Below are 18531 nucleotides of genomic sequence, written 5' to 3' on the forward strand. Positions count from 1 at the left end.
AAGTTTCTTTTGAGAGAAGGAGGGAAATTTGGGGGGTAAAAAAAAAAAAAAAAAAAAAAGTGAAAAATTATAGAGGGGAAGAACCAGAGAGGTGCAAAGGAGCCAGGAACAGGCTTTCCTGACCCACAGAGCAGACCCCAATCCAGCCTATCCCCTAGAAGCATCTTACATCCAGGACAGACATTTTTACACGCAGCATTTTGGTAGCCACGTTTTCCTCTGCCACTGGGCACAGTGCAAGCCTCTGTGCCGGGGCAGCGACCTTTGCCACAGCTTAGGAGTGTTGGGGAGAGCCGGACACGTTTTCGCAGCTCTAGAGCCATTGATCTGCCAGCCCACACAGCTCAGACCAGCTCCACGAGCCCCGCAGTGTCCTCGCATCCAGGCCAGGAGCTGGCCCAGGCAAGCTGCAGCTTTACCGCTATTTTTTTTTTTCTTTTTGGAATCCCTGGTTAGCAGAATATGTTTCACGAAAGGAGGGGGGGAACATGCAAGTGGTCAGGTGCACTAAATCCATGTTAGGGGATGGTGTGACGGGGAAGAAAAACCTGGAATAGAAGGGGGTGAGGTAATTAGAACACTATTTTTATACAATATTGAAAAAATACAAATTTTTATTGTGATTTTTTTTTTTTGGTTTTTTTATCTTTTAAACTGATATCACCACCCAGCACTTACTCTACTCCTAAGTAGCACCTACAGTAAAGGTTATAGCACAAGCAAACTGCTAGGTCAGCAGGTAAGCAAGTTAAACAGTGCCAGCAAAACGTGGCCCCTCCCTCCCCAAAGTAATGAGAAAAACAGCGTGCTAGATAAGAGTTAAGTACACCATTACATGTTAAATAGTTAATATTACCCTTCCGACAAGCCACAAATGCTAGATAGAGAACTTCAGCACAGTCACTAGCCACAGCCCTAACATTACTGCTTTAAAATAAAAAGGGGGAAAAGGAGAGGAAAAACCTTTGCTTCATGCCCGTAATTAACATAAAGGAAATTCTTTATATATTTTTATTAAGGAAAATCATGCTAAAGCAAAGTGGTACTTTACGAGGTTTGTTTTGTTTTTTTCCCCAAAATAAAAAAAATAACTCGATTGTGCTTTATGAATTAGAAATAGGATTGTAACCTTCCAATCCCTATGACTCAAAACTTGGTGGCATTTCTAAAGAAAAAAAAAAACCCAACCAAACCAAAACCACCCAAATCTGGGAAAATGACAAATGTACCAGTCTGACATTCAAAACTCTGCTCGAGAGTTGCTCAGGGTGGGTTGATTCTTCCATGCACTGTCCTGTAGGCTGCACCACAAATTAAAATATCTTATCCAAACCTCTCCGAAACCCCAAAAGAATACAGCAGGTAACATCCACCTTCAAAAATTCCTCTTAGTCTGAATCTCCAATGCACAATTATCCAAATTCAAGTATACCGGCATCCCAGGTAGACATTTACTATATTAGGTTTCATAGCATCTGAACAAAACAAACAAAAATCTCAGCTTGCTGAAAGACACCAGGAGAAATCAAACATTTCAATTCAGAAGTATCCTGGGGGAAAAAAAAACCACCAAAAAACAAACAACAAAAAAAAAACCCAGAGCAGATTCACTTGCTTCCTCAATTGGTGCTTTTAGGCTTTTTTATTCATCTCAAATTTTTCTAGATCATACTCTTTGTTAACTTTTAAGAAATTTTAATCCTGTTGTACACACACAAGCAGATGGCTACCAAGCTGGTGCAGAAGGGGGAGGAAAAAAGGAAAATAAAATCAGCGCCGATGGATTCATGGACCACAGCCAATGGGCCAGTCTTCGTGGATCTGAAGCTCTCAGCAAGGCTAATCCATCTGGTCAGAGGACCCTCTTAGGAGATGGAGAGTGTTTGCGAGGTGTTTAACCATACTTCAAGCAACAGAAAAAAGCAAACTTGAAGCCATTAAAGGGCAGCAGTTTCAAAACTATGACAAAGTAAGAGTTTCACTTCACATGTGCTCCAGCTAAATCAAAGCACTGTTCAGAGAGCATCATTTGTGGTTTGTGTTTTTGTTGGTGGGGGGTTTTTTTTGGTTTTTTGTTTTGTTTTTTCCTCCCGAAAAGGGAACAGCTTGTAATCCAGACCAAGAAAGTGAATAACATCCAGATGAAGGCTTTCAAAAGTCCCAAAAGCAAACAGACCAGTGGTTGTCAGTCCTTACAGTTCAGAAGGGCAGGCAGGAGTCCACATACAAAAACGGACTTAAAATCCAAGTCAAATTTTTAAGCTTCAATGCTCTGAATAGCTCCATGCATTTGTATTGTTTATTTTTGTTTGTTTTTTTTTTTTTTAAATGTGACTCCATGTAAAATACCATCAGCAAGGTTGACCTGAAGGAGCAGCTTTTATTCCACTGTCTGATCTACACGGTTAGTATATCATCCCCCAGATTTTATACTTTGAGAATATGCTGTTCCACGTTAGCATCCAAGGTGGTGTCTTTGGAAACATTGATAAGAAAGCAAACATCTTTTTGCTAACTCCCTACCTACCAGGGCAGCTGTTTTAGCTGACAGTTCAGTAGCACACAAGTTGACTTGGCCAAATGGAATCTGAATGCATGCATTCGGGCTGCATATTGCTACCAAAATGGAATGTGGGAATATGCTATGCACCTCGGGTTCGAGAAATGACCAAGAAAATCAAGATCTAAAGGGTGATATATATATCTCAATGCTATTATTCATAAAAACCTTGTTTAGTAATAAAAAAAATTGCTTTGTTTAAATATGAATATTATAGTCTGCTTCTCATGGTTAGGAAATTAGAGTCTCTCTGAAAAGCAGGTTGCCTCTTCTACTACAACTCCATGTCCTGAGCCTCATCTTCCGAGAAGTCAGACATGGAACTCTCAGATGAGCTGTCCCCGGTGCCTTCTTCCTGTTCTTTTAGTGCTTCTTCTGTTGCATATTTCTGAATGTATTCTGCATGTGACAGAAAAGACAAGACATATAAGCAGCATATATTCAACAGTCAGAGGATGACTGAACAACAACTAACAGCTGGTTGGGTCACGTCATGTTTGATAAGTCATATAGACTACTGTATTTCTCAGACCAAAAGCAGCATTGTCTAACAACATGTGAAAACAGCTGATGGAGATCTTAGAGACGTGCAAGACCCTTGAAAACAAGTACGATCCCAACGCTCCTATGCCAGCGTCACGCACAGTGTAGCTGGAAACAACCCAACTCTTCCCCTGTACGGTGTATCTCACTTAATAGGACAGGATTCAATTTACTGCCAAAATAGGAGCTACTGTGGTGACCTAGAGAACAAGCCTAAAAGCCATCAAGATGTCACTATGCAGCCTGACTTTATGAAATGAAGATCAGAGAGTTTAAACTGATAGGGCAGAACAACCATCAGTGAAGTCAAGCTGAGAGACAGACTAAACTCTGCATAAACAAAGTGTAAAAATGGATTGACAGAGAAAGTGGAGCAGAAATCTACTGCAGGAATAGCTGCACTTTTTTTTTTTTTTTCCTTCTTCTAAATGAAAAGTAAAAGCTCCCTCCCCCAGCCCCAAAATAAACATGGGTCTGCCCCAGGCTCTGTTTTCAAAGCACAACCCTTGCAACCTGCTTCACATCTAACAGCAGCCACAGGATTAGCTGAGAAGGACCCGCAGGGAGGAGGGCCACCGCACTGCAGGTCACTGACGGAAACAGTGTCTCACAGTGGGGTTCAAACCACACCAGCTCTAGGCACCCAGATCAACACTTTGAACTTCAGCCAGGAGCAAGCAGGAAGCTGTACAGCAAGCAAGAGAACTGGTTTACTGGGATTCCTGCAAGCAGGTAAGGTAACCCCTGCCAACAGTGGCTTGTGTGGCTTCCACGGTCACCTCTGTGCAGAGGGACAGAGCAAAAAGGCAACACGAAGTGATTCTGATCAGTCAGACTGAGTCTGGCAATCCCCTCCCACCCTTTGTGGCTGCAGGAGACTCGCCTCGTGCAGTGTCCCCTCTGAGATCTGAGGAGGGGTGGGTGTCCCCAGCCGGCAGGCTACCTTGAACAGAGAAAGCCTATTCCTTACACACATGTAGGCATGCAGAGTGGAGCAGAGGTGAGCACTTGGCACAAAACTGGGCTAAAGAAGGGGTGCTCAGCCTCAACTTTAAGTCTTCCTGTTATTTATTGCCTCTTTTCCACCTCACGCTGAGAAAGCAGCTTCATCGGATGAAGTGGCGATGTAACCTCAGTATCCCAACAGCACAACCTCCACACTGCAGGTCAGGCACTTTGGGAAGGAGAGGGATGTGCTCATGTTGCCGTAGAGAAATTTCAGCTGTGAACTCGTTACCTTTCCGGATACGGAGGTACTAAAATACAACAAAGCCTCCTCCAAACAGCAGTATTAAAGACCCAAAGAAAGAGGGAACACCGCCATCCCTGTGTGCTCAAAGATGAGTCCCTGCGTGAAAACGTGAATGTCACATCCCAGTCCCAGCCCAACAGCCATCCCAAATGCATGCTCTTTAGTTCCTCCCAGGGAGTGAGGTCCACAAGGAGCATCTCTCCTCCAGGAGCACAGGTCACTGCTTTTTATTCCGTACTGTACTGGCAGACGGATGCACTGACAAAGCTGCAGGAGGACACATCTAACACCAGATAACCAAGTGCTACAGGCACAGGTTTTAAAGACTGTGCTTTGCAGAGCCTGGCTGTTCTTAAAGCCATCCCTCCTTCCCTCTGCACTTCCATCCCTCAGCCTACCGGAAGGGAAAATACTCGGCAAGAGGTCTGCATCATTGTGGGTTTTTTCCACGTTTCTAAACCTGACATAAGGACACAGAGCCCAAACACATTACTCTGGCTTCAGGAGTATAGCATGGACAGAGCAAACCAAAGCCAACGCTTCATGGAAGAGTTGCCAGGATGGAGCAGCTGGTGGCCTTGGCAGACCTGCTCCACCCTGGAAAAAACTGTGAGAGCTAGCTGGAAGGTACTTTGGAGTCTAGTGCGCTTCAGCTTCTCCATCTAATGACGCACGCAGCTTCAGTCTGACTGTTTAATATACATTATTAACCTGCTCACTCGGACTACAGAAGCAGCTGTTCAAATCTGTTTTACAAGAACTTGTTAAGAACTGATAAAGTATTGATGGCAGCTATGTAAACACTGGAAAGCATGGAGCACTCAAGGTCTCGGATTGCCTTCAGGCTGCAGCCCATGAATATCAACAGAAAAGCACCCTTGTGCTCCATCCTCAGGGCCTGGGCACTGAGAACCCCCTTCTTGAAAGGTGCTCACCCGTGTCACTGTGGAGCCCAGGTCCTGCCCGAGCACATCCCTTGCCTGTACCAGAGAACAGGAGTTGCAGCGAATGTGGCAGGGATCATCTGCCAAAAGAGACGGACACTGCCAAGTGAGATGAATTGGTGCGACAGACCTAATGGTTTAAAGATGAGAGAGACTAACTGAAAGAGGGACCCAAAAAAGCAGCGCGTCTTCACAGAATTTACACGGGAAGGTGGATTGGCAGATGACAAGCAGAGCTAAGGAGATGAGATGCTGACGTGACATATCCTTGTGGCGGCTACTCCCTTCCCATAGCGCTCCAAGAATGAATCTCCCTCTGGAAAAGGGGTGTTTACCCAGAGAAGTTGTTATTCCTTGCACAGTCCAGCAACTCATGTGCCTTTGCTGTAAGACTCTGGATGTCCTTGGATGACACAAGCATCCCCTTATTGGGAACCTTAGAAATACATTCCCTCTATGTTTACCCCAAACCCACCTAAACAAATGCTGTAGCTGCCTTGGGAGTCCCCAAACACAGCAGCCACAAACCAGTGACCATGGCAGGGAGAGGAGGCCAGCAGCACTTCTTCACTGACTGCTTCAAGTGCTCTCTGGGCCACTGGATATGTGGACATGGAAGCCACTGTTTCTTACTGTTGAGAAAGGCCTGCTTGAGCCTAAGTGAAAACACAACTTATAGAATCATAGAATGATCACAGGATCACAGAATGGTTTCGGTTGGGTTAAAGACCATCTAGTTCCACCCCCCCTGCCAGGTGCAGGGACACCTTCCACTAGACCAGGTTGCTCCCAGCCCCGTCCAGCCTGGCCTGGAACACTTCCAGGGATGGGGCAGCCACAGCTGCTCTGGGCAGCCTGTGCCAGTGCCTCGCCACCCTCACAGTAAAGAATTTCTTCCTAATATCTAATCTAAATCTGCCCTCTTTCAGTTTAAATCCATTACCTCTTGTCTTATGCTACAGGCCCTCGTAAAATGTCTGTCCCTATCTTTGAACAGCTTGAAGCATTTCAAACTTAAAATGCCACCTTCTATCCAGGAAAGCTACCAAGCTCCTGGGCTGGGTTTTTCTGAAGGTTTAATCTGGGAAAGGTCAAACTTCCAGGGAGCTTCTTTGCTGAACGTGGCATTGAACTTGGATCTACAGTCTACTAAGTGAAGAAAACTGAAACATCTAAATAGTGACAAGCCGCATTTCACAGTAGCCTGTTCAAGAAGGAAAGCCTCGATGCACCCATTCCTACCCAGGAAACATCGCTTTGATTCATCTAGTTTTTAAACCCTGGAGCAACAAGAATAAGCTGTGGTTATGCCCCATGGCTGGTATATGCCTGTGAGCCATACTGGCATTTCAAACGACTCTACTGGAACTTCAGGGCTGACACATGGGATGGGAGAACTGCTCCCAGAGGTATCCTCTGCTCCCAGCAAACACAGCTTGCCCTTCAGTACCCTTCAGCTGCTGTTACTCAACACTGCCACTCTCCTAAAAGAAGTTTTCATACTGGATCGACCAAAGAAAAAGAAAAAGCAGACCACACAGGAGTTAAGCACCAATTCCCAACAACTCAACACAACCAAATGTTGAGCCATTTTTGTGTGTCTGAAGCCCACCCCCTGGTGCTCTACCAGTGATCAGGCAAGACATCTCACCAAGGACAGCCAGGGAGATTTTAAAGGAGCACTTGGCTCTGCACTGTTGAACTAATTCATCTAGCTGAAAGCTCTAATGCTAAGAATCACAGTCTCCAGCTGTATATTGGTAATATTAATGGATATTTACAGTTTCACGATAAATCCTTACTTGTCTGGGTCTCATGCCAAGAATCACAGGAACTAAAAATCTCAAAGCCTATACCCATCTCTTCACTACCATCATGTCAAAGAACTGTTCTATGTACTCATAACTAAAAAAATGAAGAAAAGCAGCAATAAATTATGTATTTGCACTACTGAGTTTCCCAGAGTAGAGAAGCTGCTACAATCCATCGCATCAATTTTAACATGTCCAAGGCTATTTTTAAAAATGCTACAATATGAGGAATGACAGTGTTTAGCTCTGTATTATACTTGTCACGCAAGCCTGGGAAGAGACAGAAGAGGCAGGGCTCTTTGCTATATGGAACATGAGACACGTTGCAAGCACTTAAAACTCCTTCCATATCATCTTCACAGCCTGTACCTGGCTGTCAGGATGGAAACAAGGGAGCAGACTATCCCATTTAGCCTCCCTGAGGGAGGTCCTCAGATCTTCCTTGAAGCACCTGCTGTTGGCTAGTATTAAATTTATTTGCTTTTTTTCCAAGGGTGTATCTTTTTTTATTCCTGTTTCATTAAAGCATAAAGGACACCCAAAGCGTCCCTTGTGTTGGCTGGCCCTGGAGATTTTGTCTGACAAACCATTTTGCCTGGAAGCTTGTTCATATGAAAAAAACAAGACAATGGACTTCAGGATACTGAGCAGGCCAGATCTGCAGGGTAGTTCTTACAATCCTGTCATGCAGCTGTCAGAAGAGGCAAGCAAAGTGGGCTGAATAACTCAGTATTTAAATCACAGCTTTGCTTGGCCTCATTTGTAGTTCCACCCTCAAACAAAAATTGCAGCTGATGAAGAGTCATTTCACATCAGAACAAAGTGACTGGAGGTTTAAACACTCCAGAGTGACGTGGCAGAGCTGATGGAAGGACTCCACCACCAAATCCCACGTTTTTCTGGGATACCTACACTCTCCAAAACAAGTGAGTTTCACAACACTCCGTTAGGAAAGCTGCTACCCCACCTCACACCAGGAAGAATATTAGATTGTGCTGCTCACAGAGGCTCTCCTTGTTGAGCAGGCCTTGCAAACCTTTTTGGCAGGGCTCCCACAGACAAACAAGTTTTATGGTTATTCAGTAACAAAAGAAAAAAAATCAGGTGGTCACAGTCTCTTAAAATCTTAGTTGAAGACCAAATCTGGACCAAAGGCTGTAGATTTCCCACCACTAGATTAAATGCTGATTGCATTCACTGGATGAGGGGAGACGAGGGGAGAAATAAAGTCCGTGGCCTTCCCACAGGCTTGTCACATCAGGAAATGGTGTCCTGCTCCTGTCTGCAGGCAGCTCATTCCAGGGAAGGCAGAGAGCAAATTGAAAGCCCAATTCTTATTTTTTACCTTATTTTTTGTTTCCATGACTAATTAAATTTGTGCCTCACTAGCTTGCTAAGACAGTCCTATCGCCAGGCTTATCCAAAGTATTTGAAAGTCCTTAGTGGGAGTCTTCCCTGATCCCAAGGACATACTATTTCTCAGCCTTGTCTAACGTCCTTACAACCCTTCCAGGAGCAGACAAACCAGCACCCACCTACCCTCACCAGTCACTGTTAATGTTTAGTCTGGGCTCCCCCCGCTGAGTTACATGCCTGTGACCACATCCTGCTCACAATGATCACAGGATAAATCATTCCTTTCCTCTTTGAAGGCACCTTTGACACAAAGTTCATACCCTGCTCGGTCCTCTAAATTAAAATCCTCCAGTTTTTTCCCTCTCTCTTCTTAAGACACATCTTCAAGACTGTCTGCCCTTGTTACACCCTGCCAGACTTCACTAATTGGTCTGCAGCTTTCTTAAATGGAAGTCCCTGAAGCAGGCACAGCACTAGTAAGCAGCAAGGAAGGATTACCTGGTATTTACCAGAAATTCCTGCTCTGTCACAGTACCAAAGTGCTTTCTGCAACAGCATCACCAATTCCTTGATTGCTGCTCTAAGATCACTTTCCACGAGCTGCTAACACACCACCTTCTATCCAGTAATTGTGCAACTGGATGCTTCCATGTAAGTTTAGCACTTTTCCTTGTCCCTTCTTTGGTCACGCACCTTTTCTTCTGAATCGTTTCTCTGATCTCCCCACATTGTGTTAAAACCTAACCTAGTCTGCTTACAGCCTCCTTGCTTGGGGTCTGCTAATGATTTAAAACCCCTGCCCCACATACAGCATACACCGCAGCAGCAGTTCATCCACCCCTTACTTCAGATTATTTATTTTTTTTCATCCACAGTTCATCCACCCCTTACTTCAGACTATTAAATACCCCCATTTAAAGTGGATGGGGCTCCTGTAATGTGAAGGGATGGGCGCTGACACACAGATGTGCAGCAAAAACAGCCCTCATTCCCCCAGGGTGGAATCACAGTAATGCCACTTATTCTGCACTATGTTATTTATGCCCTTACCTTTAATTTTCTGTTTGTACTCTTCTGGTCGGTGGAGGTACATGGCTGCAGCGTCACCATTTAGAGGATCTATAGGGTTAGGGTAGGCCAGCAGCTGGGGCAGGAACGATTCAAATATATTGGTGAGATCTGCAAGTGAAAGACACAGTTGTTCATGTCCACAGACCCAGAGTCAGTCTGATTAATCATCCTGCAAACACCGGCACTGAAACAGCAGCACAAAGCTTCAAGAGCAAATGCACTGAAAATCTGGGCACAAGTTAAAATAAAGGAATTGGCATCAGGGAAAGCACATATGCAGTTGATAAGAAAGCTGCTGCTGCTGCTGGAGGTATGCTGCAGCTCCTCAGCTAACTACACAAACCACTCAACATCCCAACAACGTAGACACAGGTATCTGTGGGTAAGCAAAGTGGAAGGACACAATTGTCTTGTTTCCCACTGAGGCTCAGCCCTGGCTTAAAGAAAAGGAAGAAAGAAAAACAGTGCTGTGCTTCATCCCTCACTGAATTCTTCTCCTACTTTTGCCTCCTTCTATTACCATCTTCAAATGTCTTATGCTCTGTGACTATATTGACGTATCCCAAGCACAAAGCATCTTCCAGAGCACTTTAGAGATGACTGTGTTAATAGAAAGAGCAACCAACAAGTCCCTCCTCCAACTCAAAACAATTTGCAGAATGTGAAGAGCTCACATTAACACCTTGGTGCCAGCTGGCATCTGTCACCAAATAATCCACAACAGGAAACATACTTCTGGTGCCGATGAGTAACTGTGGATACACGAAACCCTCTTCCCACATCCCTAAGACGACAAGTACCACACTTCAGCAGTGGGGGTGTTCAGAAACAAGCCCTGCGTCATCATTCCTCCTCAGGGCCTTCAGAAGGACCACGCACACCCACACAGAGCAGAGATTAAACCCCCAGTGCAGGGCAGCATGCCAGGTTTCGCTTTAGCCTCTGGAGAGCTGCTGAGAGAAGCAGACCAGCATTTGTTGCGTGAGGTTTTCTGTTGGGTTTTGTTTCTGGATATTCTACATGTCTTCTATCAGGATCCCCCTTTCCCCCCTAGTTAAAGGGAGTATCTCTTTCCTGGTGGCAGAGAAATCCTGCCTGTGGATGAGCATCACCAGTCCCCTCCAGCATGGATCAAAGTGGAGCTGTCAGAAGGGAAGCCCAACACTGCCTAGGACCCACCGTGTGAGCAGTTCAGCCATCTCAACCTGCCTCTACAGAAACAAGGCTGTGTGACTGTTCCTGAGGCCAGGCACAACCGAGCCTCACAGAGCTGCTGAATTCAACCAGATCTGACAGCAGGCAAGGATCTCTGACCCCTTAAAAGATTCATCAAAAATGGGTGGACAGGTAGGGGAAAGGTATCTCCAAGTGCTCTCCCTGTGCAAATGGTTACTCTGGCTCTGGGCTGCACCCACAGAAAACCAAGCTCTAACTCCACTGCCAGCAAATATACAGTCTGAGAAGAGCCATGCAGTAGGTCCAGGCAGATCTTCACCACTGCCCCATGTTACCAGCTCGACCGATTTCCTAATGGGTGTGTTTATTTCATCTTACTCAAGAGGATCTTACTCAAAAATAGATCTACATTCTGTCAGTTCTTCCCTCCTTCATCAACATGTCTGGGACATAGAGACACTGTGCTAGGACTACTTCAGTCACCCATTCAGCATAAACCCTGCTGAGCAGGAGGAAAAGCCATGGCTTTATATACTCAGGAGCATAGGGTTCATTATAGCTGCATCACCCAACTGCATAAAGTAATGACATTGTTGGAGCAAGTCCAGAGGAGGCCACGAAGATGATCAGAGGGCTGGAGCACCTCTCCTAGGCAGACAGGCTGGTAGAGCTGGGGCTGTTCAGCCTGGGGAAGAGAAGGCTCTGGGGAGACCTTAGAGTGGCCTTCCAGTACCTAAAGGGGCTGACAGGAAAGCTGCAGAGGGACTTTTTACAAGGGCCTGTAGTGACAGGACAAGGGAGAATGGTTTTAAACTGAAAGAGGGGAGATTTGGGTTAGATCTAAGTAAGAAATTCTTTACTGTGAGGGTGGTGAGGCACTGGCACAGGCTGCCCAGAGAAGCTGTGGCTGCCCCATCCCTGGAAGTGTTCCAGGCCAGGCTGGACTGGGAGCAACCTGGTCTAGTGGAAGGTGTCCCTGCCCCTGGCCAGGGGTTGGAACTAGACAGTCTTTAAAGTCACTTCCAACCCAAACCATTCTGTGATTCTGTGACTTCTAAGTGAAGGGGCAGAGACAACACTCTAGTGTCCTCCCTGCAGCTTCAAGGCATCCTGCAGCAAGGCAAAGGAGGTTTGCAATAAGATGACTGTCAAGTGATGCACTTTCTAATGTGAAGTTTCACCAGTTAGTGTGGAAGGTGCTCTGTACCTTCAAGTTGCCTCACACTTATTGCTGATACTGCAGGGAAAAATGCAGATTTTTGAAAGCTTGATGGTATTAATACACCACAAGCACGGTAAATACCAAGCTGTTTTTTCTTTACTTTGCAAGCAACAACAAAAATACAGCAGCACTCATTAGGAAACCTCTCACAGAAAGCCTTCTTATGAAATTGTTTGGAAACAGTGCAGAAACCCCACTGTGGCCGTCTGTGAGAGCATGCTGCAGAACAGGGTGGCTGTCCATGCATGGCTTCCAAAGCAGAATCCAGACTGCCAGAGCAGAAAACCAGCACCACTGTTACACTGGAGTAATTTTCTTTTGTCCAGCCATCCCCATGATCTGCAGGTGGCATTTAAGGCTGTGGAACAGCAGCACACACCGCACTGAGCTGGATTCTGCTACTGACTGAACCATGCAGGTTCATCCCCGGCGGAGGGCTTGGTTTACTAACACCGCTTTCACTCCTCCACCTTGCATCAGATCCTCCCAGGACACAAAAGCATCCTCTTCCTCCATTAGCAACACCACCTGGGTCATGGCTAAGCTGATCTCTCACAACAAAACCACGCAAAGCGTATGCCATGAACCTACTACATGAGGACTTAAGGTATTCTGATGAGGAGTAAAGTTCAATAAGTTGCTATAGCAATTTCCCACCCAGGATTCACCAAGTCTGGTTATTTCCTTACAAACTGGGCTTGCAAGGAAGGTGAAGTAGCTTGTCTCTCTAGCAACTGCTTCAAAGCTTCAACTTACATAGGTAAAATCAGTTTTTCATAGAAGAATGTGAACGATTTGATGTGTGCCCTCTCCTGAACACTCTTCCACAAAGCCTAATAGGAACAGCTAAAGAACGTCACATTTTTAAAATGGAGCCAGCTTAGACTAGATACTCAGCTGTATTCCTTTTAACAACTTCAGCTTTCCCTAAACACTATTTTAGCTGGTCTTCAGCTACCAGCTGATCATTTCGTATCTCTAAAAAGGGGAGTTATAGCCAGAAACAACCTAATGGGAAACCCAAGATGTTCTGCAGCAAGCAGCGCAAAGATGCAATAGCACCTCCCAGCCTGCAATGAAATGATGCTGCCATGATAAACAGGTACAGTTTCTGGTGCCAGCTTCTGCAGAAGTGAGATTGTAGCCTTGCACACAAAGAATACCAGCTTGAATGCATGCACAAAACGTGGATGGGGTAGCTGGAACTAGATTTCACTTTAGGTACAGACACTCCTCTCTTTCAATGCTGAATCATGGAAGGGTGCTGTTGTGCAGTAATGCCAAGCAATGGATTGAGCAATCCTTCGTGAGATTTATGAAATATTTTCACATCTTTAGTATAAAAATAGGTTACAAAAGTGTTTTCACACGAAAAAATTTTTCACATGATCTTGGCTCGCTGAGGAGTCTAAAACTTCAGCAAAAAAACCCCAACACCCCCCCCCCCCCAAAAAAAAAAACCCAAAACAAAACCTCAAAACCAAAAGTTGGTCTAAGATCACCTGTCTCCAGCAAGCTGTGTTAACACACCAAATACCGATGTTCACGTGATCAGCTTTCAGGGAAATACCAAACTCACCATAGAGAGCTGTCCAAGTTTGATTGATTACATCTAGACATACAGTTCCTGACCTGAAACATATGGAAAGGATGGAATTAAACAGTCACACTCAAAAATACTCCGGGGATTTAATACAATCTAACACCTCCCTTCCCCTGCTCTGCCTCTGCCCCACTGCTTCAGATAAGCTATGATTTACCTCTACCTTGTGGCTAACAGAGGGACAGCCTTTAACTACATGAATCTTCATACTCTGCACAAAAGAAAGTAAATTGGAGCCTTTACTGAGTTAGTTGGTCCATATGGGTCTCTGCTGAAGAGACTGGAAGCATAGGTGGCTTCCCTTAACAAACCTTAACTAAAGGAAATGTGGCAAAACATGTTATTTTTTCAAGAGTTTTAGTATAGATGTGAACTTCAGCTAAAGAGGGAGCTATGGCTTAGCTGACACTGTTCCTTCTTTCTAGAAAGCCGGCATGATATCAATGAGGAGGGGAACTGGCAACCTTGAATTTTCTGTAAATCAAGCATTTTGCAATACAAAGACCACATCTGCAAGAAAGTCTGCAGCATGCAACTCTCTAGTCTTGCCCACAGCCTGACCCACTCCTGAAAGTTAACTTGCAAAATCTATGTCTATCACATCTCCCACTCTGGACTCTTAGATTGATGAAAGCATTATTCAACTCATCAGCATATTATTGTGAAGCCAAAATACAGTTAAAATTAGACAAACTCCTTAGAAGAAACACACACTAGGGATTTACTTACGCTTCGTCAATGTTGGGATGGAAAATTTTATTCATGAACCCTGCAAAGAGACAGACTGGTAAATACCAGAAAACAGCCAAAGATTTTTTCTGTTTTTTTCTTTTTTTTCTTTTTCTTTCTTTTTTTCTTTTTTTGTTTTTTACAAGACAAGCCTGGAATTTACTGAACAAGGACTAATCTGACTAGTTTCAAAGAAAACCCAGCCTGAGCTATATATAGCTATATAACCTTTAAAATACGCAGGCAACATTCTGACCCTAGGGTCCTTGTCCATTCCCTCAAAATTCAGCAAAACACTCTGCTTACAGTAAAGAACTGCCCATCAGCACAACAGAGCCCTCTTATCTGATGAAGTGTTTTTAAAAGCTGCAAGGATCTTTTGAATAAATACTAAACCAAAAACTTAAGTTCAACATTAAGATTAATTTTCTTTAATGTCTCAACAAAGATTTTTCTATGAACTTGAAGTTGCAACATTGTCTACATTTGTAAGCCATACAGGGGCAGACAGTGGTACAGAGAGCTGATACTTCAAGTTTTGCATCAACACAGCAATTCATTCATCAGTTGGTACCTCTGATCTCCTACAAGAGAAAACAGCTCAGATGCAAGGTCTAGAATGAGAGAGCTCATCATGGCTTTGTCCACATTTCAGACTTACAGATTTCAGAGTGCTTTCTTTCTTTGGACTTGCAAATTAAATTGTTAAGAAAAGATCCTGTGGTTTCAACAATTATGACATCACGGCAGAAGATGCCTCGCACTTTAAAGACTGTATCTGATAGCAGCAGCTAGAGGTAAGCTGCGGTTTCCAGCTGCCTACTTTAACCTCAAGTTCAAGACAGATGGCACCTCAAAAACACTCCCCTCCTCTCCCACAAATAGAGTTTATAAAACAAAAACATTAAAGGAATTATAACACACCATAGCCCATGTAGAAGTAAAGCACGTCCACCCCAAAAGCAAAGTTAAGTGTTTTGGATGATGGCTGTCAGTGGATGCAGAATCCAGCTTCCAAATTCTTCCCTTTCCTTTCAATAGGAGGAACTGAAACATCTGGGCATGGGACACGTCCTCAGCACAGAACAGACATGGAGCTGGGATAGAAAACTGGGTTTTCCAGTTATTTCACTGCCAAATGGATCGAGTATTCCATACTTCTGCTGGCTTGGCCAAATCATTTGGGATCTGCCCAGAAGGGCTACTGCAACCCTTGATCAGTCCCTGGTTAAGCTGCTTCCAGATCTTAGCATGGTGGGTTTTTTTTCAGAACTTAATATAAAATCATCTTTCCTCTATTGTACTGCCATCCCGCAGCCTACAAACACTGCCCATGTGGGAGTCACACCTTTCTGCAATAAGCAAAAACCTACTTAAGCTAATAGCAACTATTTCTTCTGACAAAGGTCCATGTTTATAAAAATAGGTAGAGAAATTTAAATTTAGGTCTGAGATAGTGACTCAATCCATTAAAAAAGCTCCTTCCAGGACTCAAAACACACAGAAGTTTTATCTCCAAAGCAGCCTAAAAAGTGTAGAAACACATCACTGTTTACCGTTCAGCAAACTCCCTGCCTTCACCACCTTTACCCAGCCACTCCAGGCAAGACACTGCAGTAGTGCTAATGCACCATCTCTGCCCAAACAAGCAGCGATCACAATTTGAGTGACAGCATGGTTCCCATCTGGGGTAAGAGCTGACATATGGATTTAACTCCCTTTCTTTCCACGTATTATGACACAAATATAATTACATGTTTACTTGTACTGCTCAGATTTTGCATAAATACAACGCAAGGCTGAAACGATGCCCGAAGCCAGAACAGTCTCTAAAAGAAGATCCGACAACTGCATAAACAACTCCACGCTAACAAGTGTCTTTCAGGAATACCTTGCCATGATTTAGCTTGAAAAACTGAAGCAGACTTAAAAAGGGAAGCTGTAGTTCCATCAAATATTTATGTTATGGCAGCTCTCACAAGTTTAAATCAGGTCACGGAGCCATTATGCTGGCACTGGAGAACTGCAGCAAGCACCGATCCTGATCCTAAATCCCATCTCTCTCTCAGAAAGTGGGAGGGAGGAAAGAGTTTCTGATAAAGCATAATGGAAGAGAGGATGGGGGAAGACACCAGGTAGCAAGAATATGACAGTAACGTGTAGATCTGCTGAATTAAACACTCTCTGTTCTGGTATCTGGGACACAGACTGGCTCTCTTTAACCCAGACAGACAGAGGCATCCCTCTGCCTTCTCTTATTTTGGTTTTGATCTCACCTATCTCCTAGTACCTTTACCACAGCCACCTGCAGCTGGTTGGACCAGGCTGTGCTGCAGACCCACCTGTAAGGTTTTAGTTAGCTCTTCCTTCACACGCTTCAGCATTTAAGTTGCACTCTATATCCAGGGAGATGAGATTAAGTTGTCTGCTGAAGCAGGTCCTGTGCTAGAGATTTGTAATTCTTCCCTGTCATCTTTGCATTCACCCAGGCAAGAAACAATCCCTTCTTTCACATTGTCCCTGGTCTCAAGCTTACCAAATGAAACAGTTGTTCTTCAAGAAAGAACACAAACATCCTCTCCCTGCACTCCTCACTTCCTAGGTTGTTACCAGATCTTCTTGCAACTCTTCCAAGGTCCCCCTGGCTCACTTTCACAGACACAAACTGCCCAAGCCAAGAGCAGCTCTGTTCATATCTTTCTTTATCCTGACCCAGAAACAAGCTTAAACTATTATCTCCCCCTTCATTTTAAATGTAAAGTCTCCTGCAGTGATAAAGTGCTAACATTGCTCCAATAATACTGACTTGCTCTGTATTTATTTTTACAAATATAAAAGACAAAGCGAGCATAAATATCCACATAAAACTGAAATTCCAATTCAAAGAAGAACCCAGGAGTTAAAAACCCCTCCCAAGCCAACATAAACACTGGGGCAGGTTTACAACCAGAGTCTTGTACACAGCACACCTCAATTAATATACTGCACAGAACTCCAGGTGAGCACTCCATGAAGACTGCCAAGGAACAGGCTCTTGATTTTGGGTTCTCACCATGGCTCGGAGCACGGAGCCAAGGTCACAGGCCTGAGTAGTCACGATTCTGTGTGCTGGACTGCCTGTAAATAATGTAACATTTCAAAAGAATATTCACACTGAACCCTGCAAAAGCCAATGCTTAGGAGGAATTTGAGCAGCGGAGTGGCTGCGGTCCACCCTTTCCATAGAGACACCGAGGCCTGGGATTGCTTTTGAAGGTAAAGCAGGACTGCATAAAATCTGTATGGACAAAAAGCTCTTGGGTGATAACAGAAAAAAGCCCCATACATCCACGAAGGAGTTACACAACAGAAATGGACACATCTGTTCCGATACTGGAAGATGCTGAGACCAATATGCAGACGCTGACCTTCAAAAATGCTGGTATTTCAGCAATAGCCCTGGAGTAATCACTCCTTGGGTTGACAAAAATCTTCGAAGAGAAGCACATTTTTAAATTAAAAATCAACTAACTGAAAGGTTGTCAATCTTCCTTGGTCCTGTAAACACAGGAACATTCATAAAGCTCCAGCAGCTGGACGTATTCCAGTACGAAATGAAGCTCTTTTGTTCTCTTACCGTGCTCACACACCAACCGTGGTTGGGTCTGAACATCCAGGGCACTGATTCACAGTTGGGTCAAAGCAGCCACTGACACCAATAGCTGAACATGCTCTCCAGGTGAGCAAAACCACAGCGGAGAAACAGGGAGAAATTTCAGACTTATGTTGATGTCAACGTTTCTCTTGAACAACTCCAGACTAAAGCTCCCAGGAAATGGCCAGAAGGCACTGTGAGAACCAACATGCTGTCGTGAGCTGCTTTGCCAGCAAATTCTCCTCCAAGAGGCAGAGCCCAAATACCTGGATAACGTGGTGAATATGGAGGACTCCCAAGACACCTCTCGGTGCTCTCTGGAGCCATTAGGCAGAAAGGTCCTGCAAGAGGTTGTTCCACATTGATTGTTCCCCTGTTGCTATGCCTACAGAGCTGGACAGTGATTTAGGAAGGGTCCCCTACCTTCATACAGCTCCTGTAGAATCACAGAATGGTATAGGTTGGAAGGGACCTTAAAGATCATCTAGTTCCAACCTCCCCTGCCATAGGCTGGGACACCTTCCACTAGACCAGGTTGCCTCATCTACCATTCTGGCAGAATAGACTCAAAACCTGGAGATAAGAGGGATCAAAAAACTGGGCTGGAGACTTCCTCATCACTCTTTCCAC

At 44.5% G+C, this 18531-nt stretch overlaps 1 protein-coding gene across 4 annotated transcripts in view; it reads right to left on the reverse strand.

Annotated features, from left to right (window-relative positions):
* Positions 1-596: 596 nt before the first annotated feature.
* UBE2H (ubiquitin conjugating enzyme E2 H) overlaps positions 597-18531 on the reverse strand; it is a 53209-nt gene continuing 35274 nt past the window's right edge. For 2 of the 4 annotated variants that reach the window (XM_056340843.1, XM_056340844.1), the window contains 4 exons: positions 14268-14307; positions 13515-13567; positions 9517-9645; positions 597-2959 (listed from right to left, as the gene is read on the reverse strand). In XM_056340843.1, the coding sequence (XP_056196818.1) occupies positions 2835-2959; positions 9517-9645; positions 13515-13567; positions 14268-14307 (347 nt within the window). In that variant the 3' untranslated portion in view covers positions 597-2834. The remainder of the gene's footprint in view (positions 2960-9516; positions 9646-13514; positions 13568-14267; positions 14308-18531) is intronic. The other 2 variants (XM_056340846.1, XM_056340845.1) reach the window with 1 other exon arrangement.

Source organism: Falco biarmicus, chromosome 5 (genome assembly GCF_023638135.1).
Source record: "Falco biarmicus isolate bFalBia1 chromosome 5, bFalBia1.pri, whole genome shotgun sequence".
NCBI lineage: Eukaryota > Metazoa > Chordata > Aves > Falconiformes > Falconidae > Falco > Falco biarmicus.